The sequence below is a fragment of the Microcaecilia unicolor genome, chromosome 12 (genome assembly GCF_901765095.1).
Source record: "Microcaecilia unicolor chromosome 12, aMicUni1.1, whole genome shotgun sequence".
Taxonomy (NCBI): Eukaryota; Metazoa; Chordata; class Amphibia; order Gymnophiona; family Siphonopidae; genus Microcaecilia; species Microcaecilia unicolor.
Genome location: NC_044042.1, coordinates 67838038 through 67861993, shown reverse-complemented (window position 1 = coordinate 67861993; position 23956 = coordinate 67838038). Strand labels below are relative to the sequence as shown.

The 23956-nt window shown below is 44.7% G+C and overlaps 2 protein-coding genes across 4 annotated transcripts in view; one reads left to right on the top strand and one right to left on the bottom strand.

The window, feature by feature from the left end:
- Positions 1-17418, top strand: part of PCGF2 (polycomb group ring finger 2) — a 75020-nt gene extending 57602 nt beyond the window's left edge. For all 3 annotated transcript variants that reach the window (XM_030221556.1, XM_030221554.1, XM_030221555.1), the window contains exons 9-10: positions 5881-5961; positions 14384-17418. In XM_030221556.1, the coding sequence (XP_030077416.1) occupies positions 5881-5961; positions 14384-14728 (426 nt within the window). In that variant the 3' untranslated portion in view covers positions 14729-17418. The remainder of the gene's footprint in view (positions 1-5880; positions 5962-14383) is intronic.
- Positions 17419-20390: 2972 nt separating this feature from the next.
- Positions 20391-23956, bottom strand: part of CISD3 (CDGSH iron sulfur domain 3) — a 40841-nt gene continuing 37275 nt past the window's right edge. The window contains exon 3 of the mRNA XM_030221209.1: positions 20391-22083. Coding sequence (XP_030077069.1) covers positions 21892-22083 — 192 coding nt within the window. The 3' untranslated portion in view covers positions 20391-21891. The remainder of the gene's footprint in view (positions 22084-23956) is intronic.

Genomic DNA, 23956 nt, shown 5'->3' with positions numbered 1-23956 from the left:
TCTGTGGAAAGAGCATAGGATGGCATGAGAGAGCATAGGACGAAGGTGAAAGGGGACAGACTAAGGCATAACCTAAGGAAATACTTCTTCATGGCAAGCATGGTGAATTCATGGGACAGACTCGCGGTGGGGGTGGGGGTGGGGGTGGAGACAAACACCATATATGAATTCAAAAAGCTTAGAAGTACATAGGATCTCTAAGGGCAAGGAATGGATAATAGATGGTATGGATGGGCAGACTGGATAGGCCATATGGTCTTAATCTGCCTTCATTTTTCTATGCATGTTTGGTAGTGTTTAGAACAGGACCATTATGTTTAAGAAAAATCTGTACAAGGAAAAATTAGTTAATTACTTGATAATTTTCTTTCCTTTAGTCCAGCAGGTGGAGATAGAGAACTCAGAGTTGTGCCTCACAAGCTCCTGCACTTAGCAACCAAGCCAGTATTTGATAACAAAGCACTAAAAGAGAGTGACTTCCAGAGAAATAACTCCAGCTTCTAGATAGAAAAAGAACTATGAAATAAAGGGCAAAACTCGTGCCTTAGAAATAAATACAAATGCCTGAAATTACATAGAACTCGGAAAAACTAAAACCATCACAGATGGGTGGGCTCTGGACTGATCCTTTGGGTCTAAAGGAAAGAAAATTATCAGTTAATTAACTAATTTTTCTATTACATCTCAAGGATCAGTCCAGACAAATGGGATGTACAAAAGCAATCCTTAAGAGGGGAGGGACTGTGATATTCCTGCAGCGAGAACTGTGGCCCAAAGGAAACATCTGCTCAAGCACATACATCCAAACGGTAATGCTTAACAAAGGATTGAGAAGAAGACCATGCCACTGACCAACAGATCTCTCCCAACGAAATTGCCCTAGACTCTGCCAAAGAAGTTGCCAAAGACTTGGTAGAATGAGCCTTGACATGCATGGGTGCAGATTTACCCCTCAGAACATAACCCAAAAAAATAGCCTCCTTAAGCCATTGAGCCACTGTTACTTTGGAGGCAGCAAAACCCTTCCGGGATCCCGCAAAGAGGACAAAAAGATGCCTGAAAATCATTTGTAGCAGTAAGATAGTGTATAAGGATGTGCTTTACATTCAACAGTTGCAGAGAATAGACCTCCCTGGAACAAGAAGCAAGAAACACAGTCTGGTTGACGTGAAAAGGAGATACAATCTTTGGCAAAAAGGATGGCTCTGTCTGTATGGAAACTCCTGAGTCAGAAAAGAAGAGAAAGGGATCCCTGCAAGAGAGAGCTTGAAGCTCTGAAACTCTATGTGCTGTCGAAATTGCAACTAGAAATACTGCCTTTAAAGTAAGATCTTTGATAGTTGCTGAACAAAGGGGCTCAAAGAGGGCCGACTGAAGAGCCTTAAGAACCACTTGAATACTCCACTGAGGACAAATATTGTGGAGAAGAGGACGCAGATGAGTGACTCCCTTGAGGAATTTTTTATTTTTTCTTACATTTGTACCCCGCGCTTTCCCACTCATAGCAGGTTCAATGCGGCTTACATATTATATACAGGTACTTATTTGTACCTGGGGCAATGGAGGGTTAAGTGACTTGCCCAGAGCCACAAGGAGCTGCCTGTGCCTGAAGTGGGAATCGAACCCAGTTCCCCAGGACCAAAGTCCACCACTCTAACCACTAGGCCACTCCTCCGCCCACATTATATAAGGATGAGCAGCCAATGAGGCATTCTGTATCTTGCCTGTATGACATACCAATGCTGCCACCTGAACCGTGAGCGAATTGAGAGCCAAGTCTGTTCTGAATCCCTCCTGAAGGAAGGATAAAATTTGAGACAAGGAAGCACAAAATGGAGAAACATCATTTTGTGCAGACCAGCTCTCAAACGTTCTCTACACTCTAGCATAAGTAGTAGTAGTGGACCGCTTTTGGGTTTGCAGCAAAGTAGTAATAACATCATCCATATAACCCTTTTTCCTCAATTGCGCCCTCTTAAGAGCCAGACCGTAAGACCAAATTGGGAGGGATACTCCATAAGTACTGGACCTTGGTGCAATAAGCCTGTCTGTGGAAGCAGAGTCAACTGAGGAGCAATTTGAAGACAGATGAGGTTTGCATATCAAGGACATCTGGGCCAGTCCAGAGCTACAAGAACAACCTTATTGGGATGACGCGCAATCCTGTGCAATGTCCTTCCCACGAGAGGCCATGGAGGAAACACGTAAAGGAGAATGTCCAACGGCCAAGGCTGTATCAGTGCATCCATTCCTAGGGAGTCTTTCTCCCAATCAGAAAGCACCATTGTGTGGAAATGAGGCAAAATGCAGTCTTTGACAGTTACCACTCCCACAGGTCCAGAGACACACTGCTGAGGAAATCTGCTTGTGAGATCAGTGAACCCGCTATGTGAGATGCTGAAATCAATCGGAATGTTCAATTTCACTCGCTGAAAAACAAGATGCGCCTCCTGGGCTAGTGGTACACTCTTGTGCCTCCTTGTCTGTTGATGTAAGACATGGCTGTAACATTGTCTGCGAGCACGTGCACCGGTCTCATACAATGAAGAGGCGCAAAAGCTAGTAGAGCTTTCTGGACAGCTCGGCTTCCACGGCACCAGCTGGTCGTAAATCCCCGAGACGAGACCACCGGTTCAACAGGGACAACTGTAGGGGCTGCATGTGGAACTTCACCCAAGGCAGAACATCCAAAGTTGCCGCCATAGAACCGAGAACCTGAGAATAATCCCACACCGTGGGCAGGGCAGAGAGAGAAGCCTGAGGATTTGCTGTTTGAGCTTGACCTGATGAAACTGAGGCAGGAAAACCTTCCCCAATTGGGTATTGAAGCACACTCCCAGAAATTCCAGGGTCTGGGTGAGGGTGAGATGACTCTTGCTCTAATTCACCACCCAACCCAGTGCAGAAAGAAGAGACAGGACTGTCTGTGTACTGCAAAGGCTCTCTTGATAAGAAGGTGCCCAAATTAGCCAATCGTCCAGGTAAGGATGTATATGGGTCTCTTGTCGGCAGAGAGGCTGCCGCCTCCGCCGCCGCCACCACCACCACCACCCCCACCATAACTTTTGAAAATGTGTGAGGTGCAGTGGCAAGGCCAAAAGGCATGGCCTTGAACTGAAAATGATCTCCTAGGATTGCAAACTGGAGACATTTTCTGTGAGGAGGCCAAAATGGGATATGAAAATAAGCCTCCTTGAGGTCCAATGAGGTGAGAAACCTGTCTGACTGGACCGAGCCTATGACAGAATGAAGAGTTTCCTTGTGGAAATGCAGCACTCTGAGAGACTTATTCAACCATTTGAGATCCAGAACCGGGTGAAGAGAGTCTTCTTTCTTTGGGATGACAAAATAGATGGCATATCGACCCATGCCCCTCTCTGCCGGAGGAATGAGCTGAATGGCCCCCAGTTGCCTTAAAGAGACTAAAGGTAGTTAGCATGAAAAGATCTGTGAGTGGTTTTGAAAATTCTAGCTTGTAGCCAGGGAGAATGATATCGAGGACCCACTGGTCTGCAGTAATGGTGGTCCACTCCTTGTGAAAGCAGGAAAGATGCCCACCTATGTCAACATACAAGGAGTGAACCTCAACCCCGTCATTGCGAGGGCTGCAAAGAAGAGGTTCTTGAGGAAGTGGAAAAGGGCTTCTTGCCTCTTCAAAAGAAAGACCAAGTCTGAGGAAAGTGAGGTTTTTGAGTGGAAGCACTAGCCTTCTCTAGTCTATACCTCCACGCTTCTTGAAAACGAGACTTAGCACCCTGGAGATGAGGCTTAGGCTTGTCCTCAGGTAGCCACTGGACCATGGAATCTCCCAGGTCTTTAACAATCTTTTCTAAATCCACACCAAAGAGTAGTTTCCCCCCAAAAGGGCAACTTCACCAGACAAGATTTGGATACCATAGCCAGTGTCGTGCCAAGGCCACACTCTTAGCTGATGCTCAGAGAATATCTTAAAGAGCATCTGACAAACAGAACAACTCTGCCTCTAGGGTAGGGAGAAAGTCTGGAGGTGAGTCCAATGTGGACAATTGTTGAATCCATGATAAAGAAGCCCTGTGTATAAAAGAAGAGGAAATTGCTGCCTGAGAATTTAATGCAGCTAGTTGAAAGGCAAGTTTCAAGGAAGCCTCAAGCTTGCGGTCATGCATATCCTTTAATGCAGTGCTGCCTTCAACAGGGACAAAGGTACGTTTAGTAACCACCATAATAAGGGCATCCACCTTAGGCAGAGCAACTGCTGTAAATCAGACGGCAGTAGGGAATATAATTTGGACAAAGTGCAAGCCACCCAGAGGCTCCTGCATAGCCTCATGAATATGGAAAGATACAGGAGGTCTCTTCAGTGGCGTAGGAAGGGGGGGCGGTCCGCCCCGGGTGCACGCCGCTGGGGGGTTTCGGCTCCGCACTGGTGCACTGCCCTCTCTGCCCCGGAACAGGTTACTTCCTGTTCCGGGACAGAGAGAGCAGTGAACCAGCGCAGAGCCGACACACCCCAGCAACGTGCAGTCGGCCCTCCCGCCCGTCCCTCGCCGCAGGTATGCGCTCTGGGGGGGGGGGGGAGGTATGCGCTCCGGGGGGGGGGGGTGCGCTCCAGCGGGAGGAGGGTGCGCCATGCTGCACCCGGGGGGGGGGGGGGGGGGTGTGCAGCGGCGACCCGGCCCGGGTGTCAGCTCCCCTCGCTACGGCTCTGGGTCTCTTAGTACCAGACATAATAGATGGAGCAAGACCAGAGATTTAAAGCCTCCATAGATTTTGTGATCAACAGAGACAGCCTAGCTACAGTACGGTCATCACCCCTGTCTGCCTCTGAAATGTTCAAGTTGGAGCCATCAGCAGAACTAGGACAGTCAGAATACACAGACAAAACCTCCTGAGTCTTGAGGAGGAACATTCTTCAAACCCTGCAAAATGGAAAGTTTTCATTTCTTCGGAAGCTGCTTCTCAAAAGCAATGTGAGGGGAAGAAGGAGAAGCAGCTTCAGATTACTTTAATAAAAAGGCCTGATATAATAAAAGTACAAATTCAGGCGAAAACGGCAGGGCAGAGACTTCTACTCCCACAAAACCAACATCCCGAGACATGGCAGCAGGTGAGAAACCCGCTGACAAAATGACTGCCAAAGCCATGCTGAGCGGAGGAGCCAAACCACCATCGGAGCGGGGCTAGATTGGAGACGGAGTACTGACAGCCAAAGTAGGCAAAAGCAGCATGTCCACAGAAGTAAAACAAAGCATGCAGAAACTGGTAGCTAAGAGCTTATCCCCACAGCACACATAAGACTTAATAGGCCATAGAGAATAATAAATATACTCACAGAAAACAGCCAGTTTTGTGACCTCTAAGGCACTGAAGCCCCACAATCTTCCCACAGTACAAGCGCTCTCAAAAAGAACCGCAGTGGCTGCTTTTTTTTTTTTTTTTTTTGAGAGGCAGGAGAAAAAGAGAAGGGAAGACTGAGATAAAGAGGTAGAAAGTGGCAACAGGGGAGCAGGGAGGGACCTAGACCACTAGGTTTTGCACCTGAGGCACAGGATATTCTCAACCCCCAAACTCAACTGAACCCGCCAGAGGACAGGAGGCCACACAGAAGTCACCACAGCGCACAGGAGCTGCTATTCCGCCTGCTGGAGATAGAGCATACTGGCTTGGTTGCTAAGCGCAGGAGCTTATGAGGCACAACTCATTAGAGAGTTCTCTATCTCCACCTGCTAGCGGATGGTCACAACCCATTTGTCTGGTCTGATCCTTGGGACATAATGGAATTCTCCATTCTATACCATCCATGCTTCCTTTAACATTTATCCAATCTGTGCAACCAATTTGCAAACAAGAAAGATGTTTCATGAAAGGTAGTTTGACTGACAGTTTTGAATATTCCTGCAGGTGGAGATCTTGTATGATGATGAGCTCTTAAAAGAGTATTACACCCTCTTGGATATTACCTATATTTACCCCTGGAGAAGGGTACGTGGAAATTTACTGAAGCATTTTTCTTAACCAGAAGAAGGTATCCTGCTTATCACTGTATTGTACATGTCTGTATGTGAAGCAGGAGTTCCCATAATTTAATGTTCAATCAAAAAGGCAGTAACATATTCATTTCTTACATGTTGAAGAGCAGCTTAAGGGCTGGAGTGGATACAGTGGCGTACCAAGGGGGGGGGGGGGGGTGGTCCGCCCCGGGTGCACGCCGCTGGGGGGGTGCTGCGCGCCAGTCAGCGTAGTTCGTTTCCATGCTCCCTCTGCCCCGGAACAGGTTACTTCCTGTTCCGGGGCAGAGGGAGCATGGAAAGAACGACGCTGACCGGCATGCGGCACCCCCCCCCAGCGGCGTGCACCCGGGGGGGAGGGTTTTTTTTCGCCGAGGTGGGGGGGTGTCCTTTCGCCAGGGGGGGCGCTGCACGGGAGGGGGGCGGGGCACATCGGCGATCCGCCCCGGGTGTCAGTGCCCCTAGGAACGCCACTGAGTGGATACTCTGCTATAAGTACTGCATCCATAGATAAAGTACAGAAATGTGTTTAAAGGAGAAATTAGGTCTTGCCTGATAATTTTTTTTCCATTAGTCCTTCCTTCTCACTATTCCAGAACCTGTGGGATAGTTGTATCCATTAAGCAGCCAGTGGAGATAGCGAACTATAAGCACAACAACCTTAAACAACTCGCTAACCTAACACTAACCAGACGAGCAAGCATGTGTGGACCTTTCTCACCTCTGGACAACTTGTAGAGAACAAGAGATATGCAGGAAGCACCATGCAATATGACAAGTCATTAACCCATGACTTCACACTGACTAAATATTTCAAGATTTTCCTTGACTAAATCCATATTGGCTTTGTCTCATTAATCAATGCTGTAATTTTGTTCTTTATAATAATCTCTACCATTTTGCCTGCCACCAACTTCAGGCTCACCGGTCTATAATTTCACGGATCACCTATGGAACCCTTTTTAAAAAATTGGCATTACATCAGCCACCCTCCAATCTTCCGGTACCATGCTTGATTTTAAAGATAAATTACATATTACTAACAATAGTTCTGCAAATTCATTTTTCAATTCTATCAGTACTCTGGGATGTATACCATCCAGTCCAAGGAAATTGCTACTCTTCAGTTTGTCAGATTGCCTCATTACATCTTCCAGGGTTACATAGATGTGATTCAGTTTCTCTGACTCATCAGCACTGAATAGCATTTCTGGCATTGGTAACTCTCCTACATCTTCCTCAGTGAAGACCGAAGCAAAGAATTCATTTAGTCTCTCCGCTATGGCCTTGTCTTCCCTCAATGCCCCTTTTACCCCTCGGTAATCTAGAAGTCCAACTGATTCTTTTGCCAGCTTCATGCTTCTAATATACCTAAAAAAGTTTTTACTATATGTTTTTGCCTCCAACGCAATCTTCTTTTCAAAGTCTCTCTTTGCCTTCCTTATCAGCACTTTGTATTAGACTTGCCATTCCTTATGCAGTTTGCAATTATTTTCAGTCAAATCCTTCTTCCATTTTCTGAAGGATTTTCTTTTAGCTCTAATAGCTTCCTTCACCTCACTTTTTAACCATGCCAGCTGTCGTTCGGCCTTCCTTCCTCCTTTTTTAATACATGGGACTATATCTGACCTGGGATTCCAGGGTGATATTTTTGAACAACATCCATGCCTGATGTAAATTTTTGACCTTTGCAGCTGCTCCTCTAAGATTTTTTTTTTTTACCATTCTTCTCATTTTATTATAGTCACTCACAAATATATTGAATAGAATTGGCCCCAGCACCAATCCTTGAGGCACTTCATTACTCACCTTTCCTTCCTCAGAGTGAGTTCCATTAACCACCACCCTCTGGCATCTGTCTATCAACCAGTTCCTAATCCAGTTCACCACTTTGGGTTCTAACTTCAGCCTGTCAAGTTTATTCAAGAGCCTGTTATGAGGAACCTGCCAAAGGCTTTGCTGAAATCTAAGTAGATTACATCTAGTGATCGTCCTCGATCCGATTCTCTGGTCACCCAATCAAAGAATTCAATCAGATTCATTTGGCACGATTTACCTTTGGTAAAACCATGTTGTCTCGAATCTTGTAACCTATTGGATTCCAGGAAATTCACTATTTTTTCAGCATCACTTCCATTACTTTTCCAATAACCGAAGTGAGGCTTACCAGCCTGTAGTTTCCAGATTCTACTGTTACCACCTTTGTGAAAAGGGACCACATCCGCTCTTCTCCAATCCCAATGAAGCTCCCTCATCTCCAAGGATTTATTAAACAAATCTTTAAGAGGACCCGCCAGAACCTGAGCTCCCTCAATATTCTGGGATGGATACCATTTAGTCCCACGGTTTTGTCCACCTTCAAATTTTCAAGTTGTTCATTTAGAACTTTCTTCTGTGAGCGGTGCTATATCCGCTCCACTCTCATAAGTATCTTTGCCAATCAACTGTGGTCCTTCTCCAGGATTTTCTTCCGTGAACACAGAACAGAAGTATTTGTTTAGCACGTCTGCTTTTTTTTTCTCCTCATAATTCTCCACATAGCGGTTCACAGCATCTTTCCATTTTTAGTCTTCTTCCTTTCACTAATATACCTTAAAAAATTCTTGTCACCCCTCCTTACATTTCTAGCCATTTGTTCTTCCGTATGTGCTTTTGCCAGACTTATCTCTCTTGGACTCTTTCAATTTCATCTGGTATTCCTTTCTTTATTCCTCTTCTTGAGTTTTTCTATATTTCATGAACGCCAACGTTAGCCTTTATTTTCTCAGCCACTTGCTTGGAGAAGCATATTGGTTTCCTTTTTCTCTAGCTTTTATTTACTCTCCTTAAATAAAGATTAATAGCCATATTTTTAGCTCCTTTCAGCCTGAACCACTGCCTTTCCACGTCTCGTATGTCCTCCCAGCCCATCAGCTCTTTCTTCAGGTATTCCTCCATTTTGCTGAAGTCAGCATGTTTGATATCCAGGACTTTTTGAGTGGCAGCCCTCCACTTTAGCTATTATGGGCACCCATTTGGACATTAGACACACTTTCCCCGTTTGTGAGAACCAGATCCAGCGTCACTCCTCTCGTGGGTTCTGTCACCATTTGTCTGAGCAGAGCACTTTGTAAGGTGTCCACAATCTCTCTACTTCTTTCCGATTCCGCAGATGGAACTTTCCAATCCGCATCCGGCAGGTTGAAATCTCCTAGCAACAGCACCTTCAGCAACCTCAACCACCTTGGTTCCCTTTCGACATGGAGACTGCAAGAAGAGAGAAGCTACTAGGTGGGAGAACTCCAATTTGTAACTTTCTGTAAGAATATCCAGAACCCTCTGGTTTGAGGTGATTTTGGCCCACTTCTCCCAAAACTCCTGAAGACGTCCTCCCACCGAAGGAAGAGTGGACCAGCCTCACATTATTGCGAAGCTCTGGAGACATTGGATGCTCTAGCTAACAGAAGAGGACTTCCTGTCCACACGAAAGGAAGACTGGCGTGCCTGAAAGCAGGATTTCTGACCATACTGCTGACGACCAGGCCGGTATCATCTGCTGTATCAAAATCGATAGCCTCCTGAAGATGAACAACCAGAGGCTTCCCCCAGTTCTTACACCAAATTACTGAGATCTTCTCCAAATAACCACTTGCCTTGAAAGGGCAGTTTAACTAGACTTGACTTTCACGCTGCATCCGTTGCCCAATGATGCAACCAGAGTTGCCGACATGCTGTGATAGCAAAAGACATACTACAGGCTGTAACCCATAACATGTTACAAATAGCATCTGCCAAGTAGGCCAACCTCACTTTCAGCTGGGCATTATGGTGCCCATCTTGTATTGCCGACTACTGATACTTGAAGGCCCAAAGAGGCAAATTCAAAGGCTTGTTTCAGTGAGAATTCTAGCTTCCTATCCTGTAGGTCTGTAAGGGCAATGCCCCCTTCCGCTGCCAAGGTGGTCGTCTTAGTCACTGCCGTAACCAGAGTCCACCCTGGGAAGCTGCAATTTATCTTTTTCCTCCGGAACTATTGGGTAGAGGCGAGCCATGGCTCTTCCCACTCTTAGCTTTGTGTCCAATAAGATCCAGTCTACTATAATCAGGTTCTGAATGTCTGGATGCATTGGGAAGGCCTTAGAAGAACCTCTAAGCCCCCTCATGGTCGACAAAGATGAAACTCCTGATGCCAAAGCAGAAGGCTCCTCAATGGAAAGCACTGCCAATGCCTCAGAAATAAAAAGAGTACTGAGCTCCACTCCTGAAGGTATAAATGAGATCACTTAGGAGCTGGGGGGGCATCGGCGTGAGAAACTGAAGCACCTTGCAGCAACTCTGACTGTCCATGCTTCAGTATATAGGCCTAGTATAAGAGCAATATAAACTCCGGAGAAAACAAAGATCCCGATGCATCTGAATGCTCTGTTGGGCCCCAAGGCTGTAAAATGGCAGCTGTGCTCTGTGCATGATCAGACAGAGGCTTCTCCTCACTGCCAGTCAGCACTGACACAATGGCGCCTGTTCCAGTGCTCTCCTGCATCAAACTACACATTGGCCCTGCCGGAGAGCCCATAGACCTTGGCATATTTGGATGCTGCGCCAAATCTGAAGATGTGCTGCTGCCATCCTTTCCTCTGTGTCTCGCAGGATTCCCGGCTTGCCTGCACTGCAATACCTAGACTGGTGGGTCCACAGCGAGAAAACTGCTTAACTGCCTCTGTGAGAGTCGCTATTCACCACGACTGTCATAAGTGCAGCGCGTGTCTCAAGAGGTGAGTCAGGATCCCTCCCTTGCACCAAGTAGAACTTGCAGCCCTACAAGCAGTGCTGAGTCAAACTTTAGTTGGAACCACTGCCGGCTGCTTCCTCCAAAGCTCAGTCTCCACAAGTCCTACCACAGATGAGAAAGGCTCAGGACCGATACTCTTTCCCATGCTTCTCCAGCAAACCTCTTTCCTTTTTTTTTTTTTTTTAAGGTTGTTGTGCTGGAAAAGGAGAGGTGAAGGAAGGAAAGAAGTAAATTTGTGGGGCACCAGAGACAGGAATCTGAAGACCCAGTTATAGCTCTACAGACTCAAGCCACTCACAAAGCTCAACTGGTGACCAACTGACCAAGTGGACCAGAAGCAAAGCACTCAGAACCAGATGCTGAAAAGTGTGTTCATCCACCTGCTGGGGATAGAAAATATTGAGGAGCTGGACTGGATGCCAAGAGAGAAATAGCTCAATTTTCAGTTCTCTATAATTTACCTGCTGGTTGATGGACACAACTATCCCACAAGTTCTGGAATAGTGGGAAGTTACGTAATGGAAACATGCATGAATCACTAACTGAAACAGTAAATGATACTGCTCTAGAACATATAACTTAATCCAGGTTCTTTTAGAGTCAGTGCTAGGATGTTCCCCTTCCATTAACAACCTTTCTTCTCCTCTCAAGCTAACATGTGGGAGCTCACTGTGAAAATAAAGCTATAGCTGTGAGTCTTGTCCAAGCTCAGGCCTTCTGGAACAGAGGTTTGAGAATGGGTTATGAAGCCAGGGGAAGAGAATCCCTCTTCAAGGCAAGGCAAAACAAAGCTGGAGTCCGATGCTCACTTCAGCATTATAAAGATGCAAGTAGAACAAAATTCTTTTATGTATTCTTTAGCAATAAAGTCACATGAAGAGCAATTCTATAACTGTGCGTGTGCAGTTACGTTTGTATGTGCACTATGTGCTATTGTATAAAAGAGTGCATAAGTGCTATACAGCACGGGGGGGTACACATGGGAGGGGCATGTGCATATTTCCAACTTATGCATGTAATTTATAGAATACAAAAAGTTACACAGGTTGCATGGTGCACTTAGGGACACACATTTACACCTGCCATTGACCTGGCATAAGTGGCCACACTTAAATTAAGATGCGCCAATTCAGGTTTACACTAATATTCTCTAATTGAGTCAGCATGGGTATAATAGGCACTCCCTAGGCTGCATTGGGGCACTGAAAATGGGATGTTCTGTTATAGAAATGGACCTCTTAATCTGTATTGAAATCTGCAAAGATCTCTAAATTTCACCAACAAAATACTATTAAAATATAGGTATATTCTAGAAGATCAGAGAGCCATTTAAAGAGGTAATTAAGGAATTGTTTACTAAGAATTCTAATGTGCATAATTATTGCCTTATTTGGCAGACTGGCCCTGTGCGGTACATCCCAGGATGCAGAGTGTGAGGTCAGGCATTGTCATTTTCCAAGATGGAAATGCAGAAGCAGGAGCAAGTGGGCATCACTCTTGCCTTCCAATGTTAAAGGTGTGCTTGGAGAGGGGGGGGGGGCAAGAGGAAATTGGACCTTCAGTATACTTTTGGTGAAAGGAGAGTGGGTGTAAGGGGCCATTTGGGCTACCAGGATTATCTTCAGGATGGGGTGAGGGAGGAACTGAGAATCATGGCTATTAGGCACATCCAGGGAAGGTACAATGGTGTGTATTGAAGGTGGGGGTTGAGGGGGAGGAATCAGATATGCAAGATCTCCAGTTGCATGTGCATAAGGATCTGTGCTAATGGCATCTGGTGAACTCTCCTATATTATTACATATTTTGGGGGGCTTCAGGCATACTGCTTTGTTACTGCATTGGGGAACTCCATTTTTGCACTACCTTTACTTTAAAACACCATGAGTTGAACTTTAGCACATGGCTCTAATGCAAGGCTACTGCATAGGCCCTTAAGGCCATAAGAATGCTGAAATGCTTCCCTTAGCCCCTACTGATATTTAATTGTAATTTTCCTTAACAACAACAAAAAACAGGTCAGGACCAGCTAAAATGGAGAAAAGGAAGCAAGTTCAAAAAGCAAACAAGTGAGGAAAGCATTCACAGCATGGCTCACAGATTTCTTTCCAATCCCTTAGTGTGTAGCGTCAGTTGTGGGGGTGAAAGTTTTATAGGTGGGGTAGTTCGCATAGCGGTAGGGCACTTGTGTGTGTGTGTGTGGGGGCTAGTTTTTGGGTTTGGGACAGTTGTGGAATATTTGGGGTTGGGAACAGTTTGCAGGGTGATGGGGTAGTTTTGGGGGTAGGGCACTTTGTGGGTTGGTAGGCCAGTTTAAGAAGGTATAGTTTTTGGACGTGGTGGCAGTTTATTTATTTAGATGGGAACAGTTTGCAGGGTGATGGGGTAGTTTTGGGGGAAGGGCACTTTGTGGGTTGGTAGGCCAGTTTAAGAAGGTATAGTTTTTGGACGTGGTGGCAGTTTATTTATTTAGATTTGCTCACACCTTTTCAGTAGTAGGGTGTTAGTGGGGCAATTGTTGTGTGGAGCAGTTGTATGGGGCGGTTTTTAGGAGTACATCAATTTGCAGGGTGTAGTTTTGTGGGGTGGAGCAGTTTATGGGGATAATAGAAAACAAAGAGAGGCAGTTTGAAAGAAGGAATTGTTTAACTGCTATGTTTTACTGTATGTAAGTCTGTATGCTGCAGCAGCTGGAACTTCTTTTCCCACAGAAATGCACTGGGCCGTTTTTTTTTTTGAGGGGGGGATTATTTCTTTGGAACCTTGGTCTGATTTAGCTCATTTCTAAACTTGATAGTCTTTTTACTGATTTTACCCACATGCCAAGTATAATCCCATTTTGTTAAATTTTCTGTGCTACAGCAGCTGAACACTTGTTCCCACAGAAATGCATTGGGCCACTTTTTGTTGGGGAGGGGGCTTATTTCTATGGAACCCCCCAGTCTAATTTGGTCCATTTCTGAACTTGATTATTTTTGTTACTGGTTTTTCTGATGTTGCAAGTTTCATCCCATTTCATTACATTTTTGGAGTCATTTTGCTGCCCCCCCCCCCAAGATAGACAGATATCATCAACCCCCTTTGTATCATTCTTTCCAACTTTTGTTGGGTTGGAAAGAATAAAAATACAAGATAGTAACCTGACAAAAAGTCAGTGCTATTAGCAGGCAGAGTGAAGAAAGGATAATGAACAGCATCATTTATAAAGAAATCTTGCTCTCGGTTTAGCAGTTTATTGATAATTTGTATATGTTTGATCTGCTCTAATAACTCCATTTCTTCTAAACAGCAGAACATAACCATGTTGCACCTGGAGTATCTACTAGGGCTGCTCCGAATATTCGTATTAGATTCGGCCCCAAGTACATTTGTATTTGGCCAAATAGTGATTTAAATTTGAATACGAATAATCTGGTGCTCTAATGTGCTAAATCCTACCAAAATAATCACTTGATCTTTGATTTCACATTGCTTCTTTTATTATTTGTTATGTTAAAGCTCAATGTCCATTATTTCTATTTGGTATTCGGCTTTGGCCAAATAATATTTTTAACTATTTGTATTCGGCTGAATAGTAAAATATTCATTCAGTACAGCTCTAGCACAGATGTTTCTTTCTTTCTGCTGCAGAGCGGCCCTCTTGCCCTGAAATATCGGGTACAGCCTACCTGCAAGCGGTTAAAACTCACACAATCTACAAATTCAGAAGGTACCAACACCAGCAGCACTTCAGAGTGCGATTCATTCAGTGAGAAAGCCAACAGCCCTGCCATTGTACCATCCACCTCTTCTACCTTGCCAAGTCCAGGAGCCCTTTCTCATGGATCACCAAATCCCAGCAGCAGCCCCCAGACCTCTCAAGCCTCCCCAGATCTTCAAGCCAATGGGACCTCTCACTGCCACCAATTACCTCCTTCTTCCAGCAGGGGGCACAAAGTGACTGTCAATGGAACTTTAGCTTCTCCCTTAACTTGATGGATTATTTATATAAATATGTATATAAAAATACTTATTTTGTACTGATTGACAATATTTAAACTATAAATAGCAACACATAAATGTGGTGCGATTTGTTTGTACTATATTTTGTTTTAATCTTATGAAGATGCATGTCATCAGTTTTATATCACGACTATGCTGTTAAGGGTTGTTTCACCAGCCAAAGCAATCAGCACAATGAGCTGAAACCTGCCTCTGAGTGTCAGAAGCAATAAGGCAAGACTCATTTGTAGCCTGGTTCCTGACTGAATCTAACAGAGATGATTACTAATTCTAAGGAATATTCTGGGTAGGTGCTTTCGCCATTCAATAAAATCTCACCCACTTCTTCCCAAGACCAAACTCTTTCCTTTTATGATGGTGTGATGGGGAAAGAAACAGTGTCTGTTTCAGGTGAGGGGACTAGTTGAGAAAAGGATGGGCCCTAGATGTCCTCATAGAAACAGAGCATAGAACTGAAGCTTGTTTCGCAGTACTAAAAGGAAGGAAATGGATGCATGACAGTAGATGTTCATGTCTAACTTCCCCTCCCCCATCTTCCATTACATCTTGTCTAGTGTGTGTAAAATAAAATGCACCCCATGTGTTTCTTTTCTGAAATTTGCCTCTGGTGGGATTCTTCAGCTGCTATATATTTATCAATTTCATGCGTGCTTCCTCTTTCCTAAAACAGGAATGGGAGTGGGATGTCTGAAGTCTCAGAGGAGTAATGAATCTTCCGCCACCCCTGGCAATTCAGGCAAACATGGAGAGGTGCTTAGAAGTGAAGGGGGATCTTAGATAAAAGCATGGGGGAGGGCAGGTTTCTGTTCATTTTTCAAAATTTTTAAAATTTGGAAAACCTGGACCCCTACAAATACCCAAGGCACAGACATAGGGTCCCAGAAAAGATCTATACGCTGGTTGGATTACCAAAACACTGACAGTCACAGAAAAATCTGATTTTTTTTTCTTTTTTGTATAAGAATGATAAAAGGCCTGTGGTGAATTTTAAGTTAGATTTTACTTTCCACAAATTGTTTTGGTTGTCTACTGGACCAAAGTTAAATGCCCACCTTGTCTTCAGTAATAACAATAAGCAGTGATAAGAGAGCACCAGGCTTAGCTGCAGACTGAGGACACAGACGATAGGGCAGAAGTGTACCTGATTGCAACATAATAAGGCAAACCTTGCATATACTGATAGCTTGTTTATAACCCAGTTGTCCTTTAATTTGTATCTGCTAAAATTCTTCAGTGAAGCCTTCTGGAAATAATTATTTTCAGAGGAGAAGCAGACGTATTTATTCTCACGTATCGGTAAAGCAGTCCCACGCTGCCCGGTCCAGAGCTTATGACAAGCTATTAAGAGCTTTGTGGAGTGCAAGACAAGCTCCACTGCGTATGCGCAAGTGCCTTCCCGCCTGTTGCGTGAGTGCGGTTACTGCAGTTCTTTTTCTACCGCAGTGAAGAGTGGTCATTTTTTTCTGCTGCTCTTTACAGCTTGGTCCAAATAGTTTTTTTTAAGTGCTTTTTGGCATGTTTTTCGAACAACCCTTTTTTTTTTATTTTCCCTATTTGGGTGACTCCTTTTCCTTCCCTTATTGTTTTCAGTTCTTTTTCCCGCTTCTAAGTTTTATTTCTTTTTCTGGTTACTGGACCATTTTTGGGTCTCAAGTTTGGCTGCGCTTTCTTTTTCTCTGGTGCCTTGCCCCTTTCAGTGGCACCATCGAGTTGTTTGATTTGGCTGCAGAGATTATTCCTTCCATGTCCACTCAAGTTCCCAGTGGCTTTAAGCGCTGTACCCAGCGTATGAAGAAAAGGACCCAATTGGCCAGAAAGGTTCAGTGGGAGAGGATTTTTGGATCCTGGTCCGAATCCTTGACGTTGGCATCAGCATCTGGAACATCAGTACATATGGCTGCTAGACCTGTGGACAGTGGGAGCAGTTGTGCAGAGTAAGACGCTGACTACTGAGCAGGGCCCCTGGGACCGACCTGAGTTGGAACCAACCCAAAAGCGATGTGGGGTTTCGACATTGTCCTTCGACACCGAGGAGCCTCGATGCCCGGCTTTGGATGAAGGCCAAGAATTGGCATTGATCCACCTCAACACATGGTGCCAGGAGCTCAGGGACATTGTGGGATTCGGCACCTGAGAAGCGGCGCATGGAGGACCACTCCCCTTTCATACATGAGGTGCCGGTGCATCGGTCTTCCAAGTCCAGCCTCTCATTTCAACCCCAACAGTTACGCAGACTGTCTCTGAGTCGACTTCCCAGCCTTTCCCATTGTCAGCTCTCGATGAGTGCATCTGGGTCTGCTCCATGAGCTGCTGGCTAGCTTCTTGCAACGGAGTGCATTAGAGGTGCTTGTGCCTACCATGCCTCCCATTGCAGTCCGGGTGTCAACTGCCACCCAAGCCTATACCTCCTCAACGTCGGTGGAGGAAGCTTCACTGAGGTGGGAGCAGACTCTGATGACCCTCTCAGGGACATAGTTCCTCTAAGTCAAGGCAGGCTCTGTCTCAGCCCTCCCATGAGGAGTATTTGACCAACACTGATAAGTGTCATGGGAGTTGGAGGAGGATCCATGGTACTTCTTGGAGGATGAGTCCTATAGCATCCCTTCCAAAGGAAAGGAGAAAGTCTCCTCCTGAGAGCTTTCCCTCTTTTGTCAAGGAAATGGCGGCTGCCATTCCATTTCCTTTGGAGGTGCAGGACAAGCCCAGGGCCAAGATGCTTGAGGTCCTGGACTACGAGTCTACTCCTAGAGAGGCTGTGACTGTCTCACTGCACGAGATCCTGCAGGACGTTCTTGTGTGGAACTGGGAGTCCCCTCTGTCTGCCCTGATATTACCTAAGAAGATCAATACCATGTACTGGATTCACAGCACCCCTGGGTTTGGTAAACCTCAGTTGCCTCATCATTCCCTTGTAGTTGAATCCACCCTCAAAATGGCCAAGAGTTCTAGGGAACTTTGATGCCCCCAGGCAGAGAAGCTACAATCTTGGACTCTTTTGAGAGGAAGATGTTTCAGGCTTCTATGTTCATGTCTTGTATACAATCATACCAGCTCTTTACGAGAATCTACTTGCAGGATTCGGTGCACAAGATGCTAGACTTAGCTGACTCTCTCATCGGAGCAGTTCAAGTCGCTTCCCCAGTTGGCCAAGCAGCAGAAGGAGTATCATAAGTTCTTGGCCAGGGGTGTCTACGACACTTTTGACATGGCATCCAGGATCTCTGCCCAAAGTATAGAGATGCGCAGATTCTCATGGCTGCGTGTCTCTAACTTGGAATCGACAGCTCAGCAGAGACTGGCGGATGACCTATGCAGGGGGATAACCTTTTTGGAGAGGAGGCTGAAGAGGTTGCTGACCAGATCAAGAAACACACTGATACCATCTCTTCTCTCTTTCACCGGGCGCTTTCTGCATCTGCCACCTCCTCTAGGAGGTCTTTTGACAAGTCAAGAAGGGTTTGAGACTCTCAGCAGATTACAGCTTGGCAGATGTTGCGGTTGTTGGAACGCATGGCATCCACAGTTTATGTGGTGCCTATGACACGTCTTCACATGAGAACTGCCCAATGGACCCTAGCTTCTCAGTGGTGCCAAGCCACAGGGAACTTGGAAGATGTCATCCGAGTGTCCTCGGAGCTTGCTCGCTCCTTGCTGTGGTGGACCATTCGATCCAATTTGACTCTGGGATATCCATTCCAAATTCCTTAGTCGTAAAAAGTGCTGATGACAGATGCATCTCGCCTCAGTTGGGAAGCGCTTCACACTCAGGGTGCTTGGCCCACCCAGGAAACAGATCTCCAGATCAATCTCCTGGAGATTCCGGCTATTTGGAATGCTCTAAAGGCTTTCAGAGATCGGCTGTCTTACCACATTGTACTAATTCAAATGGACAATCAGGTTGCAATGTATTGTACCAACAGGCAGGGGGGCACTGATCATGCCCTCTGTGTTAGGCAGCTGTTTGGATGTGGAGTTGGGCTCTCCGGCATGTTATGTTCCTTTATGCCACTTATCTGGTGGGCAAAAAGCCTGGCCAACAGCAAGGTCATGCAACCGCATGAGTGGTCTATCAACATGGGCATTGCCGTGAGATCTTCCAAGCATGGGGCACCCCCTCAGTGGATCTCTCTGCCACTCACACCAATCATAAGGTCCCTCAGTTCTGTTCCAGGCTTCCGGCCCACGACACACTAGCGTCGGATGCCTTCCTCCTGAATTGGGGGCCAGATCTTCTATATTTGTATCCTCCCATACCGCTTGTGTGGAAGACTGTATTGAAACTCAAGCAAGACCGCGGAACCATTATTCTGATCGCTCTGTACTGGCCTCGGCAGATCTGGTTCCCTCTTCTTCTGAAGTTATCCTCCAAAGTACTGTGGAGATCCCATCAGGATGAGGGTTGCCATCAGAAAATGCAAAAATCTCTATTGGCTGGCAGATTGCATTTTTTTCACTTATGCCCAGGCTGGGCTGATCCTGGAGGGTCATATCAAGGCTCACAATGTCAGAGCCATAGCTGCGTCGGTAGCCCATTGCGGTCAGCATCCACTGAAGAACTTTGCAAGGCTGCAATATGGTCTTTGGTCCACACATTCATATCACACTACTGCCTTCAGAAGATACCAGACACGACAGTCTGTTTGGACAGACAGTACTGCAGAATCTGTTTGGGGTCTAGAATCCAACTCCATCCCTCAGGCCCATTTTCTTCTGTTCCAGGCTGCACGCTCACATAGTTTGTATATAGTTTCAGGATAATCTGTTATGTTCTTGCCTTTACAAGGCCCAATTGACCAATGGTTGTTGTTTTCAGTGAGCCTGGTAGCTCGGGATTCCCCATAAATGAGAATACATAGGCCTGCTTGTCCTTGGAGAAAATGAAGATACTTACCTGTAGCAGGTATTCTCCGAGGACAGCAGACCTTATGTTCTCACAACCCTCCTGCCTTCCCTTGGAGTTATCTCCTTTTTTTTTGTCCTTTTATTTTATATGCTGTAGTTTTGTACTGTGATAACTGTGCTCTCGCAGCAGGTGGGAAAGCACTCGTGCATGTGCAGTGCAACGTGTCTCGCGCTCCACAAAGCTCTTAACAGCCTGTCATAAGCTCTGGACCGGGCACCACGGGACCGCATTATCCATATACAAGAATATAAGGTCTGCTGTTCTTGGAGAATAGCTGCTACAGGTAAGTATCTTTGCTATATGATTGCAGGGACAGGGTTTAGATCTTATAACAAGATTCCCTAGCACTATGTGAATGTATTAGTTTATGTAATAGATTGGATATTGACCTTTAATGATTCACAGACTTTTGTGGGACACAGACCACAGTGAGGCTTATTGTAGATAACCCAATGGAATGGAAGTTCACTTCTATGCATGGAATGCAGGGTCAGCCTAAACATTAGATAATACTATATGGTCTCCTAGGCCAGCAACCTCTGAGGGGAAAGAAGGGGCTGCAAAGAACAGCTGCAGTCAAAGCAAATCAATGGATCCTAAGAGGCACATAAACTCAAAGAGCCATCGGCAGTATTTTTACCTGCAAGAATGGCAGGCAATTCTCAGATAGCCCATTTGACTAAATGACTTTTGGAAACAGACCTTGTTATGATTCCCAGTTATTTATTATTATTTTTTAAGGATTAGTGTGCCATCATCATGATTGTTGAGTTTAATTATCAAACAAGCTTGGGGGAAGGGGTAAGTCTGAAGATTTGGCTAAGGTGCTCAAATAACCTTGCACTGGCTCTGATAAAATGTATTGTTTGGGAAAAAGATCACACTTATGCAATACGTTGAGTTTATGAAGATGAACTTTAAAACATTTTATTTTCAAGTACAGGCAAAAACATTAAGAACAAGTTCACCTGTATTAATATCTTTATGGTCAGGGTCTTTAACATGCCTGCTTTAAAAGTCTGATTGTCAGTAGTGTAGCAGTTAGAGTAGTGGGATGAACCACTGGGTTCAAATCCCATTGCAACTCTGTGATCTTGGGTGAATCACTTAACACTTCATTATCTCAGGTAAAAACTTAAGACTGTATGCCACCCTGGGACAGGGAAATTTGTACCTGAATGTAACCCACCTTGAGCAACAACTGAAAAACATGTGAGCCAAATTTAAATACATAAAGCTGGTATAGTACAATAAGACCTTTCTTTAGCCCAAGCCTGACATGAGGGCACAGAATCAGTGTTTCAGAATGGTACAGGCCATGGCAGAATATAACAAAAGGATTTTCTCCAGTTACATTTGAAAAAATAAAAACTATTACCTTCTGCTCTACAACCAACATCCCAAAGTTGAGCCCATTTTAATGGTTAATTTCTTTCTTGCAATACTGATCATGTAAATAGCCACAGAAGAGAGAAAGCTGTTTTATATATTGTATACAAGTTGCTGTCTTTGCTTTTTGTGTAACATTTGTTGTAGTGTAATATATTCAAATAATCTTTGATTGTTATCCTTTACACTTCTGTGTAACTCTGCAGCATTGTTTATGTATTAAACGCTAGAGTCTGTCCTACATGCCTGGCCTATCTTGTTACTATTATGGAAACTGGGTTTTATACTAGGAGTGTTGGGGTCTCATATGCCTTGTGAATAGTTTTACCCATTCATCTATTGCTACAAGAAAAGCTGGAAAGCAGGAAACTGTAGATCAAATCCTTAGCTACAGCTGAACAACAAACCTTAGAGTTTGGCGTGTTCTGGGATAAAACTACCTGTGTCTTTTGGATAGCCCATGTGATAGTAACAGACAATCAGATTCACAATAAACTAACTTCAGCCAACATCAGAAGAATCCAGTGTAGTCAGAGATCTGATGAAAGGTATAGTGCGATTGGATGGAGACTATAACAGCCGCAAAGATCAGAATAGGAATAATAAAATATCTAATCCTGAATTGAGACTTGTCAGTGATTTTATTTTTAACATTAGATTATATACAGATGAAAAGACTTAGGGCTAATTTATCTGGGAGGATGACTTTTCTTTGCTTTCAGATCAATAAAAGAAACCAAGTCCATCCTCTTGAGTAACTGAACCTATTGCATCTATGTCCCACCCTTACCATAGCCCAAGCTGGTACACTTTTCTCTGTACCCTTCCTCCCAAATCTGCTTCACTAAGTTGTGCTTTCTGGACAAGTGTGGAGCTCAGCTTTCTGGACAAGCTCCTCTTTGTGGGTGCCATCACAGTAGGGAGGGTTCTTGCTCTGTTTACATCCACAAAGCCAGACTGTCTTGGGTTCCTCCACAGTAAACCTTAGTGGAGATAAACCAGGGGCAGCTTTCTTATGTGATCCATCACAGAAGGGCTGGAAAAGAGCAAAAATGTACAGAGGTTTTTTTTTTTCATATATAGATGAACAGAGAGAAACAGAGGAGAAAGGTACACAGATAGTAAGAAAAACTGGGGGAAGGAAAAGACATCTTAAAGTTGAAATCAGTAACTAAAATGTTAAACCAACAATACAACAAATGTTGCTAACCATGTATTGACAATGTTGTGATCATAATTTTAAAAAAGTAGTCTTCCAAGAATGCAACATATATGAGGCAGGCAGTGTGAGGAATTGCCAACTGCCCTGTTTGTGATGCTAGTATTCAATCATGAAGGAGTGTAATCTGCACGGAATGGCAGGTGTGGCTCTGGACACTTTATTTGGCAGATAGGATGGACAGTGCAAGTCTTTATTTCTTATCATTTACTATGTTATTTTGAACTGTCTATATGTGAATGCCAGAAGCCTAAAAATATATCAATATCAATTTATTGTTCATATACCGTCATATCCCCTAGAAGGGTTCACCATGGTTTGGAAAGATTGGAAAATTATAATGTATAAATTTTAATGTATATATAGACACTATAGGCATCAAGGAGATGCCATATGTGATGGGGAAGAGTGCAGTAGTAGGGGGTATGCTCCTGGCCAGCATGAAGAAACAGACAGTGAAAAGCTCACAAAACTGGCAACACAAAATGTGAGATTTCAGTTACTCTAGCACTGAATAGGCAAACGTCTTATTGAGACATATTAAGAGGTAAATGACTGCTTCATGAAGCAACTCAACCTGGAACTGATGAGGGGGAACTTCTCTCATTCTAATTCTCACTGCAATGCATGATCTGGTGCAAGAGGTAACCAAGGCTGGCTAAACCGCTAGGAAAGACTAGACAGCAGCTTAGGGAGACAGCAAATAGCAGCTGCTGTTAAAGCAAAGTTGTGTAGCAGGTGTTCTCCGAGAACAGAACACAAATAAGTGAACATATATGGGTGATGTCATCTGACACAGCCTAGTGTAGATGTGTTCCCAAACACTTAGTTACTAGAAATGTTTAGAAGCAGCTACCATGCATGTGCACACATTTTCACCTGTGACTGTTGTGTGGGTCCAATCCAGGCAGTCTAATATAAAAGCTTATAGAATGCAACTCCTAGAGGAGGTGAGAGAGTATGTGTGCATATGTGCCCTGCTGTCCTTGAACACCACCTACTACAGGTGAGTAACTTTGTTTTTTCCAAAGGACAAGGGGGACACAAGATGTAAACATATGGGAATCCCTAGCTACCAGGCTAACCAAAACAAAAAGGGGAACAAGAACAAGGTCTGCAACAGGGTAGGGCCATCAACATTATCTTTATTATTATTATTTTTTGGATGCAGCCTGGAACAGAATTATAAATGGGCCTTGGAGGGTGGAGTTGGATTCTAGATCCCAAATAAATTATGCAGAACTGTCAGACCAAAACAGCTGTCATGTTGGGAATCTTGTTCTAGGTAGTAGCGAGATTTGAATGTATGGACTGAAGACCATGTTGCAGCCTTGAAGATCTCATGAATGGAGGCTGATCTCAAGTGGGCTACTGATGCAGCCATGGCTCTGACAGGACCCTCCAGAGCCAGTCCAGTCTGGGTGTAAGTAAGGTAGATGCAATATGCTAGCCAAATAGATAAAGTGCATTTACTGATGGCAGTCCCCATCCTGTTAGGGTCAAAAGAAACAAAAAGCTGAGTGAACTGTATGAGCATTAGCCTGCTCCAGATAGAAGGCCATGCCTTGCCTGCAGTCCAAAGTGTTCAATGCACTTCCACAAGGGTGGCCATAAGGTTTTGAGAAGAAAATTGGTAGCACAAGTGACTGGTTAAGATGGAATTCTGACACTACCTTAGGAAGGAACTAGG